Source organism: Colossoma macropomum, unplaced genomic scaffold (assembly GCF_904425465.1).
Source record: "Colossoma macropomum unplaced genomic scaffold, Colossoma_macropomum, whole genome shotgun sequence".
NCBI classification, from domain to species: domain Eukaryota; kingdom Metazoa; phylum Chordata; class Actinopteri; order Characiformes; family Serrasalmidae; genus Colossoma; species Colossoma macropomum.
In genome coordinates this window covers 11,684,889-11,707,248 of record NW_023494790.1, presented here as the reverse complement: position 1 = coordinate 11,707,248, position 22,360 = coordinate 11,684,889, and the positions used below count along the sequence as shown (strand labels likewise).

General features: G+C 38.3%; 1 protein-coding gene across 1 annotated transcript in view; it reads left to right on the top strand.

Moving 5' to 3' along the window:
- The window catches only part of LOC118809127 (cadherin-10-like), a 117,550-nt gene that overhangs the window by 60,154 nt on the left and 35,036 nt on the right, over positions 1–22,360 (top strand). The window contains exon 3 of the mRNA XM_036572119.1: positions 19,529–19,823. Within this exon, the coding sequence (XP_036428012.1) occupies positions 19,529–19,823 (295 nt within the window). The remainder of the gene's footprint in view (positions 1–19,528; positions 19,824–22,360) is intronic.

Genomic DNA, 22,360 nt, shown 5'->3' with positions numbered 1-22,360 from the left:
CTGGTAGAATCGACTGGATGTTTCACAATTTCAGTAGGTATGTCTGTCATTTTGTTAATCAATTTTAAAGTCTTACCTATTACCTGATTTTCTTTTGATAAACACTTCTCTAAGCTCTTTTTTCAATGCTTACATCAACAACTGAGAATGACTGATATCTGAGATGATAATTGTGCAGTGTGTATTTCACAATCGTGCTCAAGGTATTTATAACTATGAGAGTATTTTCTATAAGCTGTCACTACATGTTTTCCTTTTGTTTTGCAGTTATCCCATGGACTTTTATGTTTTTTTTGTGGGATCTGTGTTAATTATTCTGTAAACCTTCTAAAAAATAACTAAAAGCAATGAGAATGTGTTGACACGTCTGCAAACAGGCACTTCTGCCTTGCGAAGAAAGTGACAACGAAGATTACGTTGAGTTTTGTTAAATGTGTTGTAGCCATCCAGAAAAGCAGTAAAAAGCATACATCAGTACCCCAAACAGTCAGATGTTGCTTGTCTCTATGTCTACTTTTGGCCCTGTTGCTTTAATCTGTTATTTGGAACACTGACGATCACTGAAGAGCACTCGTGTCGAATGCTGCTGACATGCTTTTAAATATTGTGTTTTCTAAACCCTGGTAAATAATGAACTCTTCGAAACTGACGACATGCTCGACAGAACATCACATCCTTCTCAAAATCATGTGAAAACAGCCAAACACTTTCTTGCCACTCAACTGTGAATATTCTATTTTTTTGTTCTGGACATCATTCCTTTTTATTGTCTTCACTGACACTATTAGTAAAACTCATATTTTAGAAATCCAGAAAAGCTCAGAAATTGTCAATTACGGATTTTACAGCTGCTAACAAGCATTTTCAATACTGAGTTCTCTTTTATACAACTCTTCACACAGTTGGCACAGCAACAGTCTGTTTGGACTAAGCCATGAACATTTTTTTCATGCTTAAATGCAGTATGTTTTATTCTTGAGCTCTGTTGGCCAATGCTTGCAGGACTGTTACACTGAACTTCAGAATCTAACATAAAAAAAATAAATCAATTTACTCAGTCACAAATACTGTATCAGACATCAATCAAAGGCCCAACATAATAGTGGTCACAGAGACACACTGCTGATTATGAATGGGCCCATCACAATAGATGCCTGTCTGAACTAAAGTTCAGCCCAGTTTGTGACCATCTATAAAAAGGGGTGACTTCTGGAGTTACTTTGTTCACAGTGGACATTGCATTATGGGCCCAGCACATAATTAGCAAGTGCTTAGTTGTATGTGCATCAACAAGAGAGAGAGGACATTAGGTGTGATGAGGATGAGAGCATAAAATAACGCAGACCAGACAGAGTGAACATTTACGGTATCTATGACTTTCTCATTGCTAGATAATGTAATGTACCTTAAAGTATGAAATAATGTAAAGTACAAAAGCTATGAATCCAGTGATCAGTGTTCAACATTTCACATACTATACTTTACAGTATGTACTATACAGTAAAAGTCAGACTTCCACAAAACACTAAACATGAGACACAAAAGAAAATGTTTCCATCAAACACCACAACTCTCAGAGTAAATTCCTTCAGTCACTGAACAACAAGCAAAGAAAATACAAAATACATGTTTCAGTCTTCATTTATGGCATTTGGCAGACTCTCTTAAGCTACGTTCACATTACAAGCCTCATTGTTCAAATCCGAAATTTTGCTCAAATCTGATCTTTCTGACATGGTGGTCCACACTCGTTTAGGTAAGTGATTCAAATCTGTCATTAATGCCAACAAACCGGCGTCCTGAAATGACCCGCGTGCGCACATCCTACTCAGTAACGTCACGTGAATTAATCGCGTGCGTCATCAGCAAACAAACTAACGGTCAGAACGAGCTTCACTGTGAAGATAATTAACTCTGATCAGCTCTCAGCTTCATTATTGGAGCGAGACGAGGGTGAAAAAGGTGAGATGAGCTGCTTTTTCACAATTTACATGCTTTAACTTCTGTTCGACGCTGCTGCCATGGTAACGCTGAATGATGGTGCATGCGCAGTGAAAAAAAACACATGAATTCTGATCTGAGCGTCACATGGTCGCATGGCCACAAATTGGATACATATCCGATCTAGGATCACTAAGTGGCTCAGGTTGGATTTGAAAAGATCAGATTTGCGTGTCCACTCAACAAAAATTAAACCACCTTGGGAGTCACAACATTTTATATGCATTTTACTGGAGTATCGTTTTACCATCTTGGCTGTAAATATGTCTCAGTGTGTGCTAATGTCTTAGTGTAGACTAAAAAATATAAACGAAAACGCAGACTTTGCTCTGCTTTAAGCTTTAGCTCAGCTATAGTCCATTCGTCTCCAGATTATCAATGTTCGTCTTAAATCTTTCTCTTTTTGTTATTTTGTTAGCTGCTAGCTAGGCGAAACTGTTTTCTGTGTTTCAGGGTCAAAGGTTGGTGAATTAGCAGTTATAGGCTACATTAACTCCAGTGTTTAAGACCATTTATTGTTAAAACTGTGTTAGAATGATCAGCAGAGCTTTATTTTACTGCAAATGAAGAATATTTTATTTTTACCTGAAAATCTGATTCTGCTGTGGAGCCGCAACAGAGCAGCAAAAGAGCCGCATTTACATATTACATTCAACGTTTGTGTTTTTCTGTGATATCCGTGTTAATTGTTGTGTAAAACTATGTGAACAATGACTGAAAGCAGAGAGCGTGTGTTAACATGCAAAAGGACACTTCTGCTTTGCTAACACAGTGACAACGAAGATTAAGTCGATCCCAGTTTTGTTAAATGTGTTTTAGTGACTGTATATCCAATTAAACAGGACTATATACGGTCGTTTTGTAATCAAACATACGGTTTGGAAGTATTTTCCTAACTTAGTAGATGTCATAAAAATGAATATTGTGACATATAATGTATTGTGGAAACTTCTTCATTTATCGTGACATTTTTGCCATATCGCCCACCTCCAGCATCAAACGTACACGAAAGGAAATCTACTTTTAGAGATGTGCTATGGCTTAGCCTCTTGTTGTTCTATACTCCATTTACCTAGACAGTTCTCCTGCACAATTCTACCGGAAAATTTTAAAACTCCTCCAGCTTAGATGTTTAATGTACTGCATTTTTATTAAATTCTGAGTATCTGTGTCTAATGGCAGTGGCGCTACCATCTGTACTGCACTTATCTGGCTTTGTTTACGCTTTTTCAACCAAGAGCGAAGACTAAGTAGTGTCCTTGTAGTAAATGTAGGTTTTGTCATGACAGTGAAAATGTTCTGGATAAGTGCTTTTCCAAGTAATCATCTTAGAATTTTATTGTTAGTCTCCGGGTTAAACTCTTCAATGGCCAGGGCCCAATTGTTTTTATTACACACTTCTATAACCTAAGAATAGTTCAGCCCATTTGTATTGAAGTCCCTGTTGCTGAATAATAAGCCTTAGTATGTAATAAGCCTGGGATTTTAAGTGGTTAAAGTTGAATGCTCCAGATGGTCTATCTGGGTTGAAAACAATGTATTCAGTAAGACTTTTTTTCTTAAATGCATTTTGGCATCAGGTAACCAACGATGCTGTGGTTGCACTCCGTAGTTGCTATGGCAGGCTAATCCATATTGGCTACATTTCCAAGTTAGAACACTTCTCACTCTGTTTCAAAGACTGTAAAAGTGAGTTTATGCACAATAGCCAGTCCTTTCCTTTAGTGAGGAGAATCACTCATAGAACGGCTGTACTTGGGCTGAAGGCTCTTGAAATGCCAAGGCTCATTTCTTAGCTTAATAACTGCAGCAGTGCTGCTGACTTTTCAGTTGGCAGACGATGGTAAAAGGTTTAATCACCTTTTCACTCAGTGAACTTGCTGGCCCCGACATCGTCTTTGATGTAGAATAGCAATAACGTTGGTACACGATGTAATTTCTCTTCATTAAAAAAATTCACTGTCTTTCAGGGACACAGGAAGCGGGGGTGCTGAGGGTGCAGCACCCCCAGATTTCAGGATTGCAGCTGCTTAAAACAATAATAATACAGAGATCTGAACTTTAATTTGAGCATAGCAAAGACCCGTGTGTGTTAAAGTTAAAGCTGTATTTTCGTTAAGGCGAACCGAATCGCTTCCCTCGACAACTGTTGGCCGCTTTGGGGGGCGCGTTGCTAAAACACACGCAGGTTGAGGTGCAAAGAGGGAAAGTGTATGCAGAGATAGAGGCCAGTTCTGAGCCCCAAAGCAGCCTAATACTGTCTTTAACCACTCAAAGTGCTTCCCAGTGTTATATCTCAGCATGTGACTGCAGATGTGACACAATTGGTTACTGTGCTACATATTTGGTAATCTGATTGGTCGCCGCTCATTTCATTTGCATAAAGTTCATCCAGAAAAAGAGAGCACAGTGATGAGGTGCATCAGCGGTCTCACGTGTCAGTCATATGTTTATTCAATTTGAATTGAACCAATCAGGTTGGCGATTCTCGGCCAAAAATATCTTCCACAATCCATGTGCCAAAATCTTTGCTTTATTTTATTGCTTGTCTGCAGCAGCTCAGGCTGCAAAAACGATATGAGCGTCTGTCAAGAATCAGATGTCAAAACATGCAGATTATGCAAACAGTACAGTGCTGACCTGCTGCTAGAAGAAGAGGAAATCATGCTCTGATGTTGAATTCCCTGATGAAGATCGTCATAAAAATGTTCCCACCTGCAGCTGTTGTCGCACTTGTTGGTTGGTGTGGACTTCTGTACGCGTGGCGTGTTCACACCAGTCAAACTGGACCCAGCTAAAGAAAAAGTTGTTTTTTTCTGATTTGACTGATTTTCAGGGTGTCCACCTCTAATAGGAAGTCAAATATCACATTAATATAACAGACATTCTTCACAAATCATAAGGTCTCAATTAAGTTTTGAGCTTAGTGGACTGTCTGTCACTTTATCTTGTATGTAGGGCATTTCAGTTGGTCTCAGACCAATGACTCGATTACTTTTTTGTAAATATGTGAACACGTCAAACAAACTGAGACCTAGCACTGAACGATTTGTAGAAAATATCGAATTATGATTTTGTTATGTAACCAGTATTGAAATTTGTGAATGATTATTTTCTTTACATCAAGTCCAACAACATTTTTTCAGGCTCGAATGTTAAATGTAGTGCACGGTGTGTCCCGTTCCTGAGCCCTGTGTTATTATGTTAAATTGCCATACTTAAAACGTAAGACAACTGTGAAAAATCAATGTAAGATATAATTAAATTTGCAGCTCTTTTCTTTTGTTCTTCTTAAAGCTTCACTGTGTACGTTTTTAGGGACCTCTCTGATGGAACTGCACATAACATACGGAAGAACATTTTGTAACGTTGGTCGTGCTTCGGCTGAATCCGATGTTTGCGAGAACTTTTAAAGACTATCAATAGAAAGGATAGTCAAAACTTGGTAAAGGACGAGTTTTCCGAGGATGTAAGTGAATGATCTAGTATTGTATAGTATCTCGGTTAGTAGAATGTTAATTTTGCATTTGAGACCTAAACATTGAGATGGACCTTCTTTTTGAACCTGTGCGTGGGTCTACACTCATTGTCTATTTTATCAGCTCCACTTACTATATAGGTGCACTTTGTAGTTCTACAATTACAGACTGTAGTCCATCTGTTTCTCTGCATACTGTGTTAGCCCCCTTTGTCCCTGTTCTTTAAAGGACAAGACCCCCAGAGGACCTCCACAGAGCAGGTACTTTTTGGGTGGTGGATCATTCTCAGCACTGCAGTGACACTGATGTGGTGGTGGTGTGTTAGTGTGTTGTGCTAGTTTTTAAACACTGTGTCCACTCACTATCCACTCTGTTAGACACTTCTAGCTTGTTGGTCCACCTTCTAGATGTAAGTAATTTTGCTCATCTGCTGCTGCACAGTTGGTCATCCTCTGGTCCTTCATCAGTGATACTTTTGGTCGGGCGACTATTCTCTGTCCAGCAGTGACACTGATTTGAACTTCAGCAGCACTGCTGCTGTCTGATCCACTCGTACCAGTGCAACACACACTAACACACCACCACCACATCACGTGGTAAGCGAAACAGATAAAATTGAGAATGAGTATAGATACAAGGATTATTCTGGCAGTGAATTCTGGCCCCACGTGGCCCTAGTAGCCAGAGCAGTTTTTACATCTGTTTACCCCTAATTCAGCGTTACCCATATCTAAGTTTTGAAGGAGTTGTGATATGAATAAGGGGTTAAAGATCAATGATCTCAAATGCTAAAGAAGACCTGGCATTTGAAACAATCTTAGTAACCTGAAATCAAATGAAGTGCTACATCGACATTATGGCACTGACAGTACTGGCAGTTTAGTGCAGTGAGTCATGTATAATTATGCTATGACAGCCTGGCACATTCATATGCAGTGTGACTGCGCTTACCTGGCTCACACTATTTACATCATCTAAACTGCAACACAAATCAGCCAAATTCAAAATAATAAATTGGCCCATCAGTTTTAACAGGGGTAAGTTAGGTAAATCAGATTAAACTATGGTGCCAATAATTGAGTTACCACTGTGTCACTCCTTTTTTTTGCAAATGGGTCACTTTGTTGATGTTCACTCTCACTTCCATGCCTCACCAATCACAAATCACAAGAACAAAACAATATTCAGTATCCAGACGAAGACCTACTTCCGCAGTGTCTCTTCTGCATTATCCAGATGTTCAAGAGCAATGGACAAACTGACACAGCCACATTGCAGAAATCTTCAGAAGGAGTAGCCATGCTTGATTTATTATGGGTAACAGACTTTGAAGCTTTAGAATATCACGGTATGCTGTGTTGCATTGCGTTCTCCTCTGTTACTCTGATCGAATCAGAGCCGACGTCAAAGACGTTTTGTGCTGACTGCTGTCTGGCTCGCTGCTGGCGGGTGTCCATGTCATTTACAATAAAGCATTTAAGGTTTCGTGTCACCCCCTGATCTCATGCTGGGTTTCAGCAGAATGAAAACACGGAGCCTTGTCAAGAAGAAACAAGCACAATGAAGCCCTCTGAGTGCGCTAACGCAGTCCACTCAGGAACTGGCGGGTTAGAGGTTATTTCTCTACTCCTCTATGGCTTCAGTGATACTGCCTGAATTCCTTATGCAGTGAATGGCACTCAGAGAGGAACAGAGAACGAGTGTTATTCTCTCTTCTTGAGAGGAAGTAGCGGAGATGGACATTTAACATTCCTCTAGTTCAGTCAGAGGACATGTTCATTCGGCATGAGAGGCAGTCAGATCCCAGACGTGGAAATTACAGATGGCACGATAGCACATATTTTTTTCCAGTACTGATACCGTACCAAGAACCTTTTACTGTATTTTTGTGCTGTGTAGATAAAAACACATATGACTGGACTCATCAATTAAATTGTGTGTTAATGTGCCACGTTTTTGCTGTTTTATAAGCTGCCCAAGGCTTTGTTACAGTGATTTTACCCTGCTTGACGACAGTAACACAATGACTCTCGTTGCTGTAGAATCACAAGACATACATTAAGCCCACAAGCAGAGATAAACCGGAATGCATTATAGTTCAGAAAGTTCATTGGATATTAGCCGTTATTGTCACCAACCATATGTCATAAAATCTGCCTGGACCAAAGGGAACAGAAGTAGAGATGTAGTGCCTTGCAAAAGTATTCATCCCCCCTTGAGTCATCACACTTGTCTGGATGACAAATTACACAGATTGTTACAGCCAGTATTATTCATTTCAAACCAGTAGGCCTTTAAAGTACAGTCAAAATTCAGATCTTTAAAAAAGATCTGCTGACATGACTGCCTAAGTATTCAACCCCTTCAGACAAGTACTTAGTAGAACCACCTTTTGCTGCAATAACAGCTTTAAGTCTGTTGAGGTATGTTTCTACAAGCTTTGCACTCTGTTTGAGAGAGATTTTCACCCATTCTTCCTGGCACATTTGCTCCAGGTTGTTCAGGTTGGTTGGATGATGCTTGTGGACACAGAAACAGCACCATATTCAACTAATTGGACTGAAATGTGGACTTCAACTTAACCATTGTAGAACGTTCATCTTTTTGCTGTTGAACCACTGCTGTGTTGCTTTGGCTTTGTCCTTCTGAAAAATACAATTTTCTCTCTGAGCTTTAGTTGTTATCAAACTTATGCAGGTTGTTTTCCAGCATCTCCCTGTACTTTGGACTATCCATCCCTCCTTCAATTTTAACAAGATGTCCAGTTCCTGCTGAGGAAAAGCATCCCCACAACATGAGGCTACTACCCTTATTCTTCAATGTTGGGATAGTTTTTGATGAGGAATTGGCCTTGTCAGGTTTGGGCCACAAATAGCATTTTGAATTTTGCCCATTTTTGTCTCACCTGACCACAAAAACTTTTCAAACTGGGTCACTTTGATGCTTTCTGGCAAACTCCAGACTTTGATGTGTTTTTTCCTCAGTAATGGCTTCTTTCTAACCTATGCAGAGCTCTTGATATAGGTGACTGGTCCATCTTCGCTCCAGTCTCAGCCACTGAACTCTGTAGCCCCTTCAAAGTGATTGTTGGCCTCTCTGTAGCTTCCCTCACAAGTCCCCTCCTTGCTCTGATGCTGAGTTTTGAAGGATGACCTTCTCTAGGCAGTGCCTGGGTGGTATGTTGCAGCTTCCATTTCCTCACAATGCTGACTGGGATATCCAAACACCTGGATATGATTTTTCCGGTCTTGTGCATGTCTATATTTTTATCTGTAATTTCCTTAGAATGCTTTTTGGCTACTACTACTGTTTTCACAGATTTGAATTAGTTTTTAATAGAGATTTTTAATGATTCACAGATAGAAGCCAATTGTGTCCTCATTAGGGCAGTAGTGTCATTCGTAATCTGGACCTTGATGACTTTTAAAGGGGGTTGAATATAAACACGCCCTTAATTGATGCACTTCACTTTAAGATGGCCAGGTAACAGTACTATGCTCAAACTGCTCAAGCCCTGAAAAGCACCATTCGGACAAGATTAGTTGAACATATGGAGGTGGGGTAATGTGATTAATAATGGTGTTTCTCTGTGATTTTAGTCCTGGCCAAATCCTCCATGTCAGTAATTGTTATGGACTGTCCGTTCCCACACCATTGTCTTACCTCAAGCATTCGACTCTGAACACTGAAACACCTCAAATGACAGAAAAAGTGTGATTTTAGCCAGCAAAGGTGACTGTGGGCTGTATAATTTCCAAGCTAATAACAGTGAGGACAGATTGCGTACACTTTAGACAGCTAGGTAGATGTTTAGGGTGAACAAAATTGATTAAATTAATTGTTTGGACATGTTTTCTACTTGACACTAGCCAAATGTATTACATATATCTGACAATTATACCAAGATTTCCTGTCCAGTGCGAATCTGTCATTGACATTACAGACATCCTTTTATAAAATACATACCAAACTAATCCCATTTGAATAGGGACTTACTACCCTACAGGAAGAAATACACAGCCAACAACATAACTTTGTTTTCAGGCTCTAAATACAGTGGAAATATGTGCAACATGAGACAATTTCGAATGAATACTGTCTAGGGGTCCCTGAGGATCATTTTGGGAATCACTAGTATAACACTTAGCTTACCTATTTGTTGTTCTTATGCTTTGTTATGTTAGGCTAAATGTGGCTAGTATTGCTATCACATACCATGCTTTACATCAGAGAGGAGCCATCAGAGCATTTGGGGAACTAAAAAATACAGTCAGTAATTTTATTTAATGTATTTATAGAATCATGCTTGTATTAACTTCTGCAAAGTATTATGCTGCCTTCACGTGTGTGCACTGAAAAAACAGTGATTTTGACAACCATGATGTTGACATGGTGACTACTAGACCAGGAAAATGGATGATTATCAAGGACAGCTTTTTTAATGCACCTTTACAGTCGTTCGTTGTTACGTTTTGGATGGAAACAAAAGAGTTAAATTCTTAAACTGCCCAGCAGAAAGTAGTCCACAGAAGTTGTTTTATATAGCTAAGCTTTCTCTTCTATTGGTTAGGACTTGGATTGGTTAGGCCTAATGTGTTTATTAGATTAACCAGTTTAGCAGATTAACCAGTAACATATTGCTGCTGTCGTAAGAAAACCTTGCATTTCCATTTTTATCGTTTTTCAGTTTTTGACATAATTTGAGATAACCCGTTACCCTTTACATTGTGTGTACATTTCATGATGATTGGACCAAAAGAAACTGCTCAAAATGACTTAGGAAAAAAGTCTGGTTACACTGACTTACATTAAGAGTTTTCCTTCTCCTGTGAAGTTACCATTTTGGAGATACAAGGTTTTTTCCGACAACAGCGATAATAATGAAGTGACAGAGGAATCAACCAATTGCATTTTTTTACAGTAAGTGGGACCAATTACATGAGAAAAAGAATGTCCTTCTGGAAGTTCTAGGTACGTTACTGGCTGTTAATATGAGTGGCTAATCAAATGGAAGAACAAGAACAAGAAATGGAAAACAGCGGCTGCAGCTCTATACCAAAGCTCACTACTGAAAGAATCACAGTGAAACTGCTCCAAAGTGTAATATGTCTGTGTTTAATCTAGAACGGCCAAAAAATGATTGTGCAAATTAGCTTAGCGTTAACATAATACTGGAATCCCATATGGACGCTAGCAGAAATTAGCAGCATTTCTAGTAGAAATAGGAGAAAGAAAGTGCAAAAGGACAACGATCACATCCAAAAGATTCTGCTTATTTGTTAGTCTCCTATGTTTTGCTAACACTATGGTTTGGCCAAACTTTATTTCAGAATATCATTTGTCATTTGGTTTCAGTGCTTTCAGACTGAAGTGTTTTAAAGCATACAGTATAATTTATGGAATCTTTTAAACAGCACAGATGTAGAACAGAGAAACACAGTTACCAGAGAGTGAGCTGAGTCAGAAACACTGGAGCAGGAGAAACATGAATTACGCAATTTGCTGACCTTTAAAGAAGAATCTTTCTGGAAGATGCCCTGACGTCTCGCTTTGCTGTTGTGGCCAGCTCACCCAAGCCACAAAACTGTGTCAGTTTCAGAGTCTTGCATGAGGTAGACGCTGCAAAACAAGTGCAGGTAAAAAACACAAGAACATTAATGCTGTAGTATTACATGTTGGACAACTGTGACAGCTTTACAGATCACCTTATGTTGTATTTGTTTGCCATGTACTCTTAAAAATAACGATGCCAAATAGGGTTCTTTGGTGTGATGCTGTAGAAGAGCCACTTTTGTTTCCCTAAAGAATATTTCAGTGGATGGTTCTCATCGTCTAAGATGTCTTGTGGGTGCGATTCTAACTTTTTTAAAGCTTAAAAGACCTCCCAATAATGAAAAGATTAAATTAAAAATGTTGCCTAGAACTGTCTGTTCTGCAGCAGTGCATATGCAGATGTATAAATTTGGCCTGTGGTAGTGTAAAGCCATTAACATGCTCATGAATGTATTTAGAGGTTGGCATATTAAAACTGGGACATTTTAATACTCTTTAATGCCTTTTATATGGGACGCGCCTTGTTTTTATGTAACACTTCTGTTTACAAGCTGGTCTTAGTTTTGTCATTTCTTGTTTAATGAGTAAGATAAATATTTGGTGAGGTAGAGCTGGGAGTTAAATGTGATTAGTTTCTTATATGTGATTTGCATTTTTGAAAGGCAGCATGAATTATGGAAACCAATATATATCTTAGCTGACATAAAATGGTTCATAAAATTGCTACAGATTTTCATGAATTATGAAGTTATTAATCGATAAATGACACGAGATTATTTGCAAATTGTCAGTGTTGTGCCTTTTTCCCAAGTTTTTAGTCGCTGGCGATTCCAAGTCTATGCTTGAAAAGTAGCATTTGTTTATCCACTGCTATGTCTAATGCTAATTTCTAAATTGTGAGGGCTTTTCTCATGTTAAGTTAGCACAAACTTTTGAACCTTTAACAGACACATTCTTACTTTGTATGTTCCAGTTTTATACTGAATCTTTCAGTAAACATTTCAACCTTAAGCCTAAGTATGAATATTACAGGATTGCCTTTAACAGTCTACTAAGTTGGTCATTAAAACCATGTTCTCATGTTACCATGACAGCTTATTGGGAGCTGGTGAAACCAGAGCTGCTATGCATCTCTAAAATCTCTGGTGATTCTGCAACTTGTTTGATTAAATTGCATTGACAATATTGTCAAGTGTGCCCAATATTTGGGTCAATGACGTGACGCCTAGATTTTCTGTCTGACAGCGTTTTTTTAATTTAAAAAAGGTTTAAATGCATAAAGGGTACTATATATATGTAGTACCTCTCCCACATATCTACACACTTTAACCTTTTTCAAAAAATATTAGTTAATTGTAATTCTCCTGTTACTTAAAGGGTCAAAATATCATGTGGTGCGACCGTCTGGCCATGACTGCTGTTTTGAAAACTTCTTTGAAATTACTCTAAATCTATTTATTTTTATTTTTTATCCCATTTGGCATGATTTCCAAAGTGTTTTGTCATCCTGTTCAAAACTGCAAAGCATTTCTAATTTAATTTCCTTCATAATGTACAAACAAACTTTGTCCGGAGATCTCCATTTTATGCAATATCATGTGGTGTAACCATCAGGAAACGACCACTTTGGAATGTTTATGTTAAAACCATCTCAAAAACAGATGATTGCATCATATAGCAGTTTGCCAAGGACCCATGGAAGCAGTAAGCAGAATGTAAGTCTCTCTTAAATTTGGGAAAAAAAAAAATTGTACATCATGTGGTGTGACTTCAAAAAAATAATGGATATTAAATTATTTCTACAAATATGTATTTTCATTATAAATTTCATAGTTACCTTTTGTGGAAAGCTAGCTTATTTTCTTTCGGTGGCCAATTCTGTGCTGGTAAATTTTGACTGAACTTGAAAATATCATGTGGTGAGACCAGATATCATGCAGTGCGACCGATGCAGAGTGTTTTCTATACTAGATATATGTCATAGATTGGCAGTTTTTATGCTTTATATTCAAATGATGACTTATATACATAAAGTACTCTATTTTAGTGTTTTTGGATTCGATTTTAATGCAATTTGATAAATTTTTTTTCTAACATTTTGGAAACAACAGTTTATGTTTAATTTTTGTACAATATGAGAAAAGTGCAGAAAATAAAGCACATGTAATTTCACTTCAACTGTTTTAATCTGTTTTACCAAATACCATTGTAAATATCGCTCACCATAGGCAGCATGTTAATTCTGACTCTGTAGCAAGAGTGGAGTACCTTGCGTTAACTTATTTTCACTTTTGCATATCACTGTGCAGCACTAAAATTCCTTTCTGTCAACAAACTGTGAAAAGTGGCTTGTTAGTTCAACCTAAAAAATTACTTCATGTAGTAAAAAGCAATTAAACAAGTCTTATTCAATTAAAATAATACTTTGAATGAAAGAATCATTTATTCAAAGTATTTATTTAGCTTGAATAAAACTAGTTAATTTACGTGTTATCAAATGAAGTGATTTTTTTTGGTTGAACCAACAAACTTTTTTACAGTGCATAATATATGATAAATTAATTTCTGCACATAGTGTTCATTTTCATTGCTGTTGCTCAGCTGGTGTATGTAAACAAAATATGAGATCACTATTTATAAAACTCAAAAGTAATGCAAACCCTTTGTTTCTAAACACTATATTACTGAGTACTTGTAAAAAAAAAGTTGTGTGTCAAGGAAATGAATTTATTTTGAGATAAATCATGGTCGCACCACATGACATTTTTTAAGGCCACAGCCATTTCGTCTAGATGAAAAAATACTAAAATAACTTAATCTAAAATTTAAATATGAATTTATGGGTTGACAACATTCTCAGTGTTTGAACAATTGCTATAGATATACTTATTTTTTGTATTTTAAAATTGGTCTATTGAAAATCCTTATATGTCAAAGACCCATTTACTGTGCAAATTTAATATTGCCATATACCAGTTTACTGTATACTGACACATGTCTACTCTCTATTTCAGAATAGTTACTGAAAGTTTGCCATGTGTGTAGTGAAATCACTGCATAATTTCGGCTGGCTTTACATGGTGAAACTTTCATGCAACTTCAGTTGCTTGAAATGCACAAGAAATTGCACTTGCGTTGCATAATGTAAGGCGCCCTGCAGTTCAATTGAAACCCTGCTGCAACAGTTGCAAGTCTCTTAACCTTGCAAAACAAGTTTAATCAAAATGCCAATAGCACAGCATGTGATCACATGGGTCAACATACTTTCATTGATTTCACCTGATCAATAGACAAAAAATAAATAAATAAAACAGAAGATTTACTGGGTGGTTGAAAAGGAAACTATCTCAAGGTTGGTAGTATTTCATGTCGTAACACTAACAGCTGTTTAAATGGCTGCTCCTACCGACATTTATTCTTCTAGCCTTCTGTTAATGTGATTTACGTCGCTAGATTCATTTCTCCACTCATGACACGCCCTAATTTAACACAGAGCTCAGATACATTTGGGATGCAAAGGATGAAAATTATTACATAAGAGGAGACCGAGATGAGCTCTGTGATGAACTTGTGCTGCTAGGACAGGATGAAAGAGACATCAAGTCAGCTATAACCATAACAGCTACTTAAACATTCATTTTCGGAGGCTTAGCATACAAACAGCAGATTAAAACTTAAATATACATTTAAAGCCCTAGGTACCTGGATAAATGACAGCTATATAAACATAGATTTACTTATAGACAGAATGATTTGGTGTGTCGTAACATCTTCTGGAGTAATCAGATGTGTTGTGTTCTTGTTGTTGCAGGCAACTCACAACATGCAATTAGTTGCATTAATATCATACATCATAAGGATGACTTGTTGCTGTTCTTAGTAATTTTAGGTGTAAAAAAACACATGGAACTGGCTTGTAACTCACTCACTCAGATTTAGCTTTTCCACAAGGGGGTGCCAATAGCAGTCAGATAGCTTTTGATACTTTATAAGAGCACTACTTTAAATCAGTGATACTATGTGTTCTTGTTTAGTTTTCAGTTTTTAATTTTTTTACGCAGTTTAAAAATGCCAGCTGCTCTGTACATTGTGTGATCATTTCATTATGAATGGGCCCATGGAAAACCTTTCAAGTGTTTTCAAAGTTACAATAACAGATGTTAGGAATGTGTTTTTCCTTATATTAGAAAGTTATTTTTTTGGGGATACATTTTTTATAAATACATGTTCATGATTACTATTGGAGAAACTCTTTATTGACTAAGAGCACAAAAAGGGCATTCTTTGTTTCTACTCTTAATGTTCACTTTTCTTATATGAAGGAAAGGAACATTTTGGGCCAAGTAAATAATCCGAATTGCTTTTTAAAAATTATTTTCTTTAATTTTTACCCAATTTAGTCGTTTCCAATTCCACCTGCTGGTTAAGACTCCCCCAATCACACGATGCTGTCAACACTAGGAGGGTGAAGGCTAGCACAGGCTTCCTCCGAGACCTGTGAAGCGCCACCGCATCTTTTCGAACTGCCGCTCACGCGACATCATTGGACAGCTGAACGCGCTCGGAGGAAAGTGCCAACCGCCAGATCTGCTACGTCAGCTAACAGACGCCTGCGCTGACTAGCATCGCGCTGAGTGATGGGGGAGAAGGGGGGGCCATCCTACCCACCCAGAGAGAGCGAGGCCAATTGTGCTCTCTTGGACTCCCGGCTACGGATGGCTGTAGCATCACCAGGGATCGAACTCGCGATCTCCTGATGATAGGGCCAACGCTTAGACGGTTGCTCCACTCGGGAGCCACTTTTTAAAATTTTTATTTAATGTTATATCAAAGTTTACAGTGAGAATAAACAATGAGGTTGTACATTTTGTAATGTATCCTTTTCTAACTTTATAAAGTGATAACGCATCAGTCTTCCACACAAGCTTGTAAGTTATCAGTCTCACCAGCGAGTACACTGTGAGCTCCTTTTGTAAAGATGACGTTTAGAAGCTAATTAAAAGCCTCCGCTTCCATCCACATACCCATTGAAATGAATAGGGCATGGCGAACTTGCAAGTGGACATGTACTATAATGGCTCTCAGCCAGTCATACTGAGCTTCCAGCAAAAGGACTGTGATTTTGCCCCTCAGAAGTGCAGTCACTCATGTCCTTTATTACCCCGACCATTGTGAACACGAAACTTTCCCATTTCTTCTCTCCTTTTCAGCACTGATGGATGCTCTTAAGAAAAGAGCTGCAGTCATAAGAGTCTTTTAGGACAGTGTGAAACTTTCAGCAGACTTTTTGCCCTAAATATCTCAGTGGCTGAATGTATGTCTCGAAAGGCCCTGTTTTCATATAGACATACTGCAGCCCAGCCACCGTGGCTGTATGGGTTTAGTGGACAGTATTCAGAAGGGAGTGAATAGACTGTGACCAGACAGGAACATAAAAGCATGCCTTGTCCTAATTCTGACTTTCTTCTCTTCAGTTCTAACTATAGCAACACCATTAATCACTCATTCCATCTTTTTAAACAAATCTGTTAATTCTGGTTGAGAAATCGGAGTGAGATGTCAGATGCTAATGAGTGAAGCAGGGCAACCACATTTACAATAAAAATAAAAAAATAATAATAATAAAACAAGTTTGATGTATATTTAAACACTGTCACAGTTTCAAAACATTTACATATTTTACAACAACACCAACACATTTACATATTTCCACCTACAGCAGTATAGCTCCACCCATTCACACTGATGTTGTAAGATGTGTTTTAGCCCAGACTGCTTATTGCAAGAAGCGCAATACAGGACATCCAGTCAAAATGGAGCTCATTTACATATATCAGTCTTAAAGGCACAGCATAAAATACAGCCTATTTAATTTTAAGGGACAATGAGTTTGGAATAATGGCTGATTTTGGTACTAAAACCACACAAATGTCAAAAGTGGACCACAAGGAGAAAACACTAAAATTAAGACAAATGTAGGATATGGGCCATAATCATAGCAGCATTTGCCATGAAACAGAGGATTTAACTTTAGAAGTCACAGTTAATCGTTGTCGATAACAAAAGCATGCAGTAATTTTGTAGAAATGATTTCTTATTAACAAGCTGAGACATTGTATGAAAAGTGCAGATTCTTGACTTGAATGTTGAAGAAGAGATATTTTATCATGATTTGAATTTCATGTAAAGTTATTTCTTTGTGTACAGCCTTGTTTTGCCTACGGAATGCTTTGTGTTTCACCCAGCCTGCTAAAATCCTTTGCTGAAACCTCACCAATATGTTACAGTTCTGTTTACATGTTCAGGTAAAGGTTCAGCTTGTCTCTTTGCAGCAGAGGGGGACCCTCAGGGCCTTCTAGGGCTTTCAGAGAAGACATAATGATTTCTGTAAAATAAAAAACCTAGGTGCCTAAGTAGATAGAGCCAAGTGAGCTCACCCACTAGTTAGGACTTCAGGAGCTGAACATGCCAGCTCAACCACCAACATAAATAGGAACTGACAGTGCAATCAACCAATCCTATTTAGACTTAGAATGTATGGGAGTTTGCTAGAAAAAAAGAGACTTTTGTAAGTTCTAGTTACATCACTGACTATGAATACGAGCCGTGGCCTGCACAGTGCATTTGAGTCAGTTCTTAGAAATGTGAAACATCGGTGGAAGCTCTGTGCCAGGACTCTTTACTGAGGGGGTCACTGCTACAAACTAAAACTAAAACAATAGAACTGAAACTGCTACAAGGAAGTGTACACGTTAATGTTTTTACTTACCTTATATGTGTGCAATTAAATTAAAATGGCCAAAAATGTACCACTAGAGTCCCATAGAGGTACTTTGGACATACCATCAGAGTGATCTGATACCTAGTCTCACTATTGGGCTGATTTTGTATAACATCTAGCATTGAGATTTTCACATTGACATAAGTTGTATACTAGAACTATTTTCTTTATTTGAAACAGTCAGAATTTTTACCTTGTAGCAGTTTCACAGTTCTTCTTTCAGTGGTGAGATCTGGTATCTAGAACTTCCAGAATACCTAGAGTGATGTTTTTCTCATTATTAGTCCCACCCATTGGAAACCAAAAGGTGATTGGTTGATTCATTTGTCACTTCGTAATTATGCTGGTGGTTAATCTAACATGTTAGGCCCTGTCCTCAGCTCTTGCAGTCGTGACCTGAAGAACCTGCTTAACTATATTTACCTAGTGACTTGATTGGCCTATTTTTCTGCTGGGTTTAAAGAATTTATCCCTTTTGTTTCCATCCAGATCTTTACAATAATTCTACTGAATAAAAATGAACTAAACATTAGAGACATGCATTTTAGTTCCCAGAAATGATTAGGCCCAGAAGGCCCTGAAAGTTTGCTTCTGCTACTTACTATATATCTGTGAACACACTGTTCACCCTGTTACGTTTTCAAGGTCAGAAACAGGCAATAACGAAATCTGCTTTGAGCTAAAGACAAGAGGCAGTAAACCGAACCGAGGTTTCCTTCTGGTCTGTCTGAATCAGAAAACAAAGAAAGAGGTGGTGGGGGCAAGATTTTTCCACTTTTCTTAGAGATGGTATAATTGTATTTTCAATGAGAATTGATCAAGAGTACATTTTCAATGTGCAGTGGTTGGTGGCTGAGGAATTGATTTTTTTACTGACTTTTTCTTCTGCTTTCATTCAGCTGCGATAAATTCTATCGTATGGGTTTGTGCTTTTTTTTATTCACCTGCTTCCTCTTTATTCAAAAGAATACTAGGCATGCTGTGAATGCAGGGAAGATTGTCTTGTTTCATTGAACAACAGCCTGGTTTTGTATAACTCATGACAGTAACTTCTGCAATCAGACCATTCATTTCATGAGTTTCCAAATTTCAACTCATTGAATTCATTTTGTCATTAACAAAGACCAGATTAAAAAATTCTTTCTTTTTCTTGTGCCTTAGCTCAGGAGTGTTTCAGACCTTGGAATTTATTTATACTACCCCAATGATTAATTTGCAAGTAGATCATGGCAGTTTTACTTGAAGTCACTTAGAAAACATTATTTAAGTTTCAAGTGCCTTTTTGCAATGTCTGTAGCCAGCCGGCTGTAGGCAAAGTAATGGTAGAGTAATTCAATTCTTGAATTTGATCCATCCATATAACTGTGAATGATTAAGTGATTAGTAAGAAAACAGTGGTGTTTCTTTGTGGCAGCAAGTAATTTAATCTTGTATGAAGTCTAGAAATATTAGTTGTGATTGTACTGGGATTATTGACGTCCCCCAAAATGGTAACACCCACAGCGTGTGACATCCTTTAATACTTTTCACCCCCGTGTGTTATCACAGTGGGAAGTCTGTCTGTTAGGGACATTAACTATACTTGGATGCACTGCTTGGTGGTCTGACAAATAAAAAAAACTCTTTCTAAAGTAAAAAAAAACCCTAAACTGCAGGAGCACAGTGATTGCAGCAGTGAGTCTTTTTAACAGCATGATATTTCTGCCTCCTACAGCTGCACTCCGATAAGGACAGAGAAGACGGCACTGTAAGATACGTTCTCAGCGGAGAGGGGGCGGGCACCGTTTTCGTAATCGACGAAAACTCAGGTGACCTCCACGCCACCCGGAGGCTGGACCGCGAAGAGAAAGCCTCCTACACACTCAGCGCCAAAGCTGTGGACAAGCTAACGGGCCGAGATCTGGAGGGGCCATCGCAGTTTACCATCAAAATCCATGACATCAATGACAACGAACCAAAATTCACCAAAGACCCCTACATAGCCTCTGTGCAAGAGATGGCTGACGTAGGTGAGCAAAGAACATGCAGTCATTAGGGATGGGCATGGTTATTCAAATATACACATATCCAAACTCATATATATCTTGCCATACATTCTATTATTATTAGCAAGAACACCTGGAACCAAACCTGCTATCCAGTGACTATTGAGGAACAAATGAAGTACTGTTAGGTGATCAGTTAACAAGAAGCTACCATCAGTCTACTTCAGGGGTGCCCGGTCCTGGTCCTGGAGATCTCCCACCCTAGAGAGTCCACATCCTGCACACCTGGTTCTAATATTTAGAGCTGAACTCTGCAGGGTGTTAGATGTCCATGATCAGGATTAAGCACCCCTGGTCTACATTAACTTGTATACATGCCTGGAGTTCTTAGTTATTCTAAGAAAGTGGACTTGTTGTTAGGTGTTTACATGTTAAAATATGTTTGAAATGAACCAACCAATCTTGGCCTGGACCACATTGTATTTAAACTAAGGTCGACTAAGACCTGTATAGCACCAAAAAGTGTTCTTATGTTGTCACAAGCTTGACATCGTAACAATAGAAGAACCTCTTTTGGTGCTATATAGGATCCTTTTCAAAAAGCTGCTATAGAGAACCATCTACAGCATTCTTGCACAAAAACTCTGTTGAATGGAAAAGCGAGTATGTATTCAAGTCAGTGTTTCCCACAGGTCTGAAACAAACCTGGGGGAGATTATGTGGAGGGGTAGTGTTGTAATTTGTATTGATATCCAAACTCATTTCAGTTTTTCCTTTTGTTTAAATGGGTTTTTAAATAAGGCATGTATGGTTTGGAAGAAAGGAATTGTGCATAGTAAGTCTTTACTGCGCAAGCAGCGTTGAACACAGAAATATTGAAATGTAAGCAGCAGATATTGCATTTCATGTTATGTGAAGTGTGCCCATGTTTATATTACAATATGAAATATTTTGACTTATTCAACTTATTCAAATGGGACTAAATGGAAATTGGAAATTTCAAACTGTTCATAATGTACGTGAGTGGCTGTCAATATACTGCAAATAGTAAAAATGGTTACAGTCCCCAGCCCTAACAGTGGAATAAGGGCTAATCTACCACACCGAATTGATTCTAGACCTTGCTGAGGTTATTAGACAGAAGGAGGTTTTAAACAATATCCCCTTCCATATCATTCCACATTTAAAGAAGAAATATTTGTTGCAACTTCATGTGTATGCGTGGGGGACTGGGGACTAGCCCCATCTGTTCAAGTCAGCAGGGACAATCCTTCATCACACAACACAGAGCATCCCTCTATAGCTTTCCAGAAAGTCAATTTCCTAAGCTAAGTTAATTATTCTGAAGTCGAATTGAGTGGATACTGGCTGATCTTTGCACAATGACAAAGCAAGAGAGTTGGATGTCGGAGAGTGAGATGATAGTGAAGGCAGTGAGATTAATGAGTATTCACAACATATAAATACATCACCCCCAGCCCCCACCCCGTCCAGTTTAAAGGGATTAAAGAGCTTATCACTGAGGCAAATGCTAAAAAGGGTCAGTCCAGCTTTATCAATCATAATAATTAAACTGCGTGTAAGAGAGGTTGACTTCTGATTTCAGCCATGCAGCAACATTAACACTTCTGCTGACGGTCGTAACACTGTTGACTCGTTAGCTCTCTTTTCTTTCAAGCAAAATCCTTTGATTTCGTCTGTTTCATCTGCTAAATCCTAATGGCTTAGCAGAGGTTTGAGGGACTAACCAATAGACTTTTATTTCCATTCGTTCCTGGATTGGTACTGAAGGAAATGGACCTTGAATGGCTGCAAATGCTAAGATAGCTGTCCTCTTAGCACTGTGGCTGTGCAATTGAACAAAATGCTTACCCTAAGATGCTCCAAGGGCATGTCTTTCAGCTCTTTCCCCTCAGTATCTTTAGTGACAGAATCTTGTGACCATAACATGCTCTTTTTTATAAAATTAACAGATATTGATCTAATACTTTAAATCAAAACAATCCAAAACAGAATTGTACGTGCCATGACAATGTAACTTCTCCATACAATGTGTTTAAGGGCCACCATTTTTAATTAGAAATCAAATAAATGATTTCTCCCTGTAACCCTGTTATTAGATCAACTAGGACGATTTTCGGTCTCTGTAAGAAGTTTTTGGAGCTGCTAGTGAGCAATGAGGAGTGAAAGGGGAGGGATGAGAACCCCCTGCTGCTGAAACAATTCACACTTTTCCACAAACACGGCCCTGCTGAGGCTAAATAGACGGTGCAACTGCAGCTTTCTCAAAATCAAAAGACAGATAGGACCTACAGGAATTGCTTTTTATGCCTGCACTTGCGTAGATCTCCTTGTCACTCGCGCCACAGTATCATCGACGCTTCTCGGCTCCTGGCATAACCAGCGAGCTGATTGGCTCTTTAGATTGAGGGGTGGGACTTTCTATGTAAACTGACGCCATGTTGAGCATTATGAGCTTTCCTATTTATATCTCAACCCGTGATCGGTCTCTTTATTTATAACTCTGGTTAGCCAATAGTTGATAATGATAAGTTCTAACA